Here is a 6,022-nt window from a genome sequence, read left to right as displayed (position 1 = left end):
AGCTTCCATGTCTGAGAGACAACATGCAGTAATGTATTTCTGTGCCTGAATTATTTTACTTAACATAATGTCCTTCAGTTTTATCTGTGTTGTCCCATGACAGGACTTCATTTTTTGTTGCATTTAATACAGATGTCTTTGATGCTCTATATTTAACATGTGTTTAGTTACTCTGGCATTATTTTTATTTGTACACCCTTAATTTCTTAAAATTTGTTTCCATATAAATGCATAGCTTTATGAAATTGCAAAAGTAAACTGCAGGTATATTCATTGCTTAATTGGTCTTACATTATAATGGAAAAGACAGAGTACAATTAAATAAATGCACACACAACATAATGCTATTAGAGAGAAATCATACCAAGAAATAGGATAGATTGTCATGAAATGGGTGAGATTTCACACAATATGTTATTGGCAGGACTTTGCATGTTGAATGAAAAACAGAAAGGACTAAAGTGTACTCCTGGGATTTGTGAAAAAAGAAATCAAAATCTGAGAACAATGAAAAGATAACACAAACAAAGTGACAGCAGAGCTTGCCTTATCCTCCATAGACTCCAATACACAAATAAATGTTTGAGATGGGAATCTAATTATCTTGACTTAGATATTGCATGATTATATATATTTATTTTTTAGCATATCTCATAAATACATATATTTTTATGCATCAATTATAATTGAGAAAGGAAAAACAAGTATGGTCAAATAAATATGGAATGAATATAGGAATAATAATTACATCTGAGACATGATGTGGATGCAACAATGAAGAAATAAGAGCAAGAAAAGTCTAGTCCTCGCATGTGCTCTTAATCCAGAGGTGACTTCAGAACTTACTGGCCACCTGTTGTCTCAACAACCTGGCTCCTCTGTTGGGATCCTCATTTATGCTGCCTGTCTTACATTAGCAGCAATTTACCTCCTTGTAAAAGTACCTTTGTCTTTCTCTTCTGTGGATTCTAAACTTTTGACTGTGTCCCAGAATAAGGACAAACTTTTACACCCTGACCCAGCATGCATGCACACACAAATACAAGTGCACCCCCACATATGATTTGGGAATCCTGTCACTATGTGTGATACACTCTGATATGTTCTTTTGTGTTTTATTTATTGTCTTTTATCCAATTTTTAACCAGCCATAGCCTGACCCCCTTAATGGGCCCAGACCATGGAATATGGAATATATTCACCATGCTTACACTGGCATTTCCTTGTTTCTTTGTTTTCCTGCATTATCAGAAATTTCTGTAACGATACATCTTCTATGTTGATACGTGTATCTATTCAACTTCTCTTCCTAAACTCACCTAGCTGGGAGTTATGGAGAGTATGGAGATTTCCACATACATCATGATATCATCTAGGAGCAAGAAAGATATGGAATTAAGTATAATCAGCACCTTTATTATCTCTAGGTGTCAGTTGAATGCATGTAGGAAGTGTTGCTTACCTATGGTAATGTTAATTCATTGAAGAAGGAATTCAAAGGCCTCTTAAAGAGTAAGTAAAGTTTTTCAGATGAAGAAAGAGCAAACATTCCTAATAGACCAGTGGTTGAAAACCCCAACAAAGAGCAATGAGTGAGTGTCGATGCCCCTGTTGCTGGTGAAGCTGAAAATCAAGTTCAAATTTGGGAGATCAGTGGGGGCAGGGTGCCTGAGGGCCAAACCAATGAGGTGGTCATAGAAAGTTGAACCTGTGTGAAGCTACAGATTCTATAAATTCTCCTAAGTGGAGAACAAGGGGTATTGAAGGAATGAGGACATTTGAGAGGTAGAAAGAAAAGCTTACCACATCTCTCACCAATGATAATTGCTCATTTCTTAACAAAAAGGAGCCATGCTAAGGTTCTGCATGCTTTACCTGAAGCTGTGAATTCTCTTAGGAGGGTGGGTATTGATATCCCTTGTATATAAATGAGAACATTAATATTTATTAGATTCACTTAGGTTCCCACCTTCAAACAACTGATATGTTTGGTAGAGTTAAGATTCAAAACCTGGTTTTCTGATTACATATATTACTCATTTAATATTACTTATCAAAGCCTTTTAACATTTCTTCTTTAAAAATTCTCTATTTCTGTTGTACATTGAGTATCTTTTGTGAATTTTGGGTTTTCTCTTTTTGTTCATGTTTATGCATGGGGGTTAAATCTAAGTCTTGCCACTGTATAAGCATCTTTCTGTTCTCTATCAAATAATGGATTTTTGTTACCTTATTACTCATTCTGCACACGAAAGAGATAAAACCAGGTTGGAGTGCCTGTAAAGCCAAGGAAGCTCCCTCTTCATCACAATCTCTCAGGAATCCCTTGACTGCATTAATTATTTTTCATCCATCTTACCCATCTCAGCCCTATCTATGTTGACTAAGCAGATGTTTTGTTTCATGTTTCTCTAAATAAAGAGCACAAAATGATCATATCAAGTTTACCAGACACCAAGCTTACCTATTCTTAGGAATTTTGCCACTTGCAATTGGAGAATTCTGACTATATTTTTAGGGAAAACATAATCTGATGCCTGCAGTTTCCTTTGTATTCATCCTTTTCCTAATCAATTTGACTGGGGCTTAGGAAAGTTTGGAAGTGACATGAATTTAGGAGGCCATACTGGTGTATGAGTATATATGCTTGCCTGTGTGTGGGGGGGGTGCGGTTTTGTGTGTAGATGTGTGTGTCTGTGTTGTGGGCAGTGAGCTGTTCTCAGAGCAAGGTTACTTTAGTGTGACTCAGAATTCAGACACCTGCGTGTTCATGAGCAAATAGAAATAAGGAAAAGTATGTTCAGTTTAAAGAGCTGCCTTGGGAAGAAAATAAAGCAGGAGGAACAGCATGTGAATGAGGAGCTTTGTATATGTTGAAATTTCAGCAGTAGCAATGAGGCCAGATCCTCATCCACTTTCCCTGACATCCTCTCACTGTGCTCCCTGTCAGTCATTCCCTCTGGCATCAAGGCTTCTTCTTACACTTGAACATCTGAAACAAGCACCTCCCTCAGGGTCCTTGCCCTGTCTGAACCTCCTTCCAGCCACGCTACCCCCAGTTAACTTTGGGGACTATATTTTGTCTAATTTGCATTCTCTATTCAAATGTTACCTTCGCTGCTGCTCTTGTCAGAAACCCCATAATAATTGCACCCACTATTCTATTCATGCTTTCCTTCTTCTCAGCTTTTTATTCTTTTTATTACTTATCATCATCTTACTAGGTTCATTCTATGCTTATATTCTTTCTCCCTAATAAAATATGGGGTCTTTTATTTTTCAGCACCTTATGCCTATTTTCTACAGTGCCTGAGATGTGGTTGGCACCAAGTATATATTCCTTGATTGCATGTAAAATACAATCATAGCACTTCAGGATAATGAACTCATGGGGAAAAGGCCGAGGATAGATATGAATAATTAGATAGAATATAGGAATCCAGGAAAGAAGATCATGTCCAACACAAAATACACAGGCAAATTTCTGCTTAAAAAATATAAATTGTGACATTTTAACAGTATTAATGGTATCTGTCTATGTAAATGTTAGTAATGTTATTTTTCTCCTTTTTGGTAGTCATGTTCACCACATGGAACCAAGAAATAACACGCCAATTTCAGAATTTTTTCTTCTGGGATTTTCAGAGGCAACAGAACTGCAGCTTCTCATATTTGGACTTTTCCTCTCCATGTACCTGATCACCGTGCTTGGGAACCTGCTCATCATCCTGGCCATCATCTCAGACTCCCACCTGCACACACCCATGTACTTCTTCCTCTCTATCTTGTCCATTGTAGATATTTGTTTCACCTCCACAAGCATCCCAAAGATGCTGGTGAACCTCCAAATGCAGAGCAAAGCTATTAGCTACACAGGCTGCATCACCCAGATGTGGTTTTTATTGCTATTTGCAGGGTTAGATGACTTCCTCCTGGCTGTGATGGCCTATGACCGCTTCGTGGCCATTTATCACCCCTTGCACTACACAGTCATTATGAGCCCTCAGCTTTGTGTGCTGATGGTTCTGGTGTCCAGTATCATCAGTACTCTGCATGCCTTGCTACAGAGCTTAATGGTGCTACGGCTGTCCTTTTGTACAGACTTGGAAATCCCACACTTTATCTGTGAGCTTAATCAAGTGGTCCATCTTGCCTGTTCTGACACCTTTCTTAATGATGTGGTGATATATTTTGCAGCTGTCTTATTGGCCGTTGGTCCCCTTACTGGCATCCTTTATTCTTACTCTAAGATTGTTTCCTCCATTCGTGCAGTCTCTTCAGCTCAGGGGAGGCATAAAGCATTTTCTACTTGTGCATCTCACCTCTCAGTGGTCTCTTTATTCTATTGTACTTGCATAGGTGTGTATCTTTGTTCTGCCATAACACACAACTCACAGTCAACTGCAACAGCTTCAGTGATGTACACAGTGGTCACACCCATGCTGAACCCATTCATCTACAGTCTGAGAAATAAGGACATTAAGAGTGCTCTGAAAAGGCTGTTTGTGAGTAAAAGTAGAAAAGTGCCAATTGTACTAAGAGTGAACAAGTGACCAGGATTTCAGGGCTCAACTTCTTGGAGCCAAGAATTATGACTCTTTGGTCAGACTTTGGCAGTAGAATTGGCTCCTTCTTTGTATTTCTTATAATTTGCATTTCTTTGATATCAGCTTCTCTAATTTAAATAACTGATTTTTCCAGAAAAATAATTTAATTGTTAATTAACATTCCAATGTATTCTATCACATTTTCCTACCTTTAAATTATTTTTTATTTTTAGTTGGTACCTAGTAAGTGTACATAATTATGAGATGACAATGTAGTAATTCAGCAAGTAGACAATATGTTATGATCAAATCAAGATAATTAGCTTTTCCATTTCCATATCACTTTTCTTTTGTTTGGAGCTTTCAAATGACCCTTTTCATGTTCTTCCATTCTTTCTAAGATTTAATACTTTTTCCTTCATCACTTTCCATATTTCCCAGTGTTTTTCCCAATGTTACATAAAAAATATTTGAAAATTACCATTTATACCAAAAAACAATATGAATTTCCTTTCCTCCTCATCAGGGATCAGTAGAAAATTATTTATTTGCCTGTTTATTTAGCATAATTTCATAATTCTATTATTGAAAACAATAAAAAGTTATGAAGATGCAAGAAATCTCTTAAATAGACTTAAATATTTTAAATACAGAAATAAACTTGTTCAGTGGTAAAAGACACTTTTATATACATAGAATTGACATGCCCTCCTAGCCTACATGCTCAAAAAATAAAACAGAAAAGAGTAAACGCTTGAATGTCTTAAGATATTCCTTCTCAAGTAGCATGTGTCGTACCAATGGTTTTGTTCCTCAGTTTTGTTCCTCAGAAATATCCATGTGTTTTACTACTTCTATGGAGAATAACCATACTTGGTAAGTAAGGACAATTATAGAACTTTATAATATAACAAAATCTGTGAGGAAAGATGAAGAGTTGTGAGGAAAAGGGAATGAAAGAAGTAATTAAGGAATGTTCTGTACGTGTACAAATCCCCAGAAGGATTGAAAATATTATGTACACCAAACATAGACAAAACAAACAAATAAATAAATAAATATGATAAAAAGAAAGTCTGAAGGTCTAGCCATTGGGCTTTTATTTTAAAGAGGAAAAGATAATAAAAACAGTGATGCAAAATTTCAAAACAAGATAATAAAAGATAATAGGAGAGTAAGATAATTAGAGAGTGGCTAGTACATTGTGTATTGTTATCTTCTAAGTAGTTGCTAAGATTACAAGATATAGGAATGAAAAATTGATCAAACAATATAGGCACAAACCTTTCCAATCAACTAAGAGAGGTTAGTGGTATAATTATCTTTACTATCATATATATTTTTACTTTTGTCTTCCTTCTTTTCTCCTTTCCCCTTCCCACTTTCACTTTCTTTTTTGAACAGTTTCTTTCCATTTCACAATATCTATTGTACACTTTGAATCTTTTTTTTTTGTTTGTTTGTTTTTTTTTTTT

At 35.9% G+C, this 6,022-nt stretch overlaps 1 protein-coding gene across 1 annotated transcript; it reads left to right on the top strand.

The window, feature by feature from the left end:
• The first annotated feature begins 3,587 nt into the window (after window positions 1-3,587).
• LOC102016489 (olfactory receptor 7A17-like) lies at window positions 3,588-4,553 on the top strand. Its single transcript, XM_005406109.2, has one exon. The coding sequence runs from the start codon at window positions 3,591-3,593 to the stop codon at window positions 4,551-4,553; it is 963 nt and encodes a 320-aa protein (XP_005406166.1). The 5' UTR covers window positions 3,588-3,590.
• The last annotated feature ends 1,469 nt before the right edge of the window (window positions 4,554-6,022 follow it).

This window comes from Chinchilla lanigera, unplaced genomic scaffold, assembly GCF_000276665.1.
Source record: "Chinchilla lanigera isolate Chin_1 unplaced genomic scaffold, ChiLan1.0 scaffold00094, whole genome shotgun sequence".
NCBI lineage: Eukaryota > Metazoa > Chordata > Mammalia > Rodentia > Chinchillidae > Chinchilla > Chinchilla lanigera.
The sequence above is the reverse complement of the archived record's forward strand: the minus strand, read 5'-3'. Positions and strand labels throughout refer to the sequence as shown.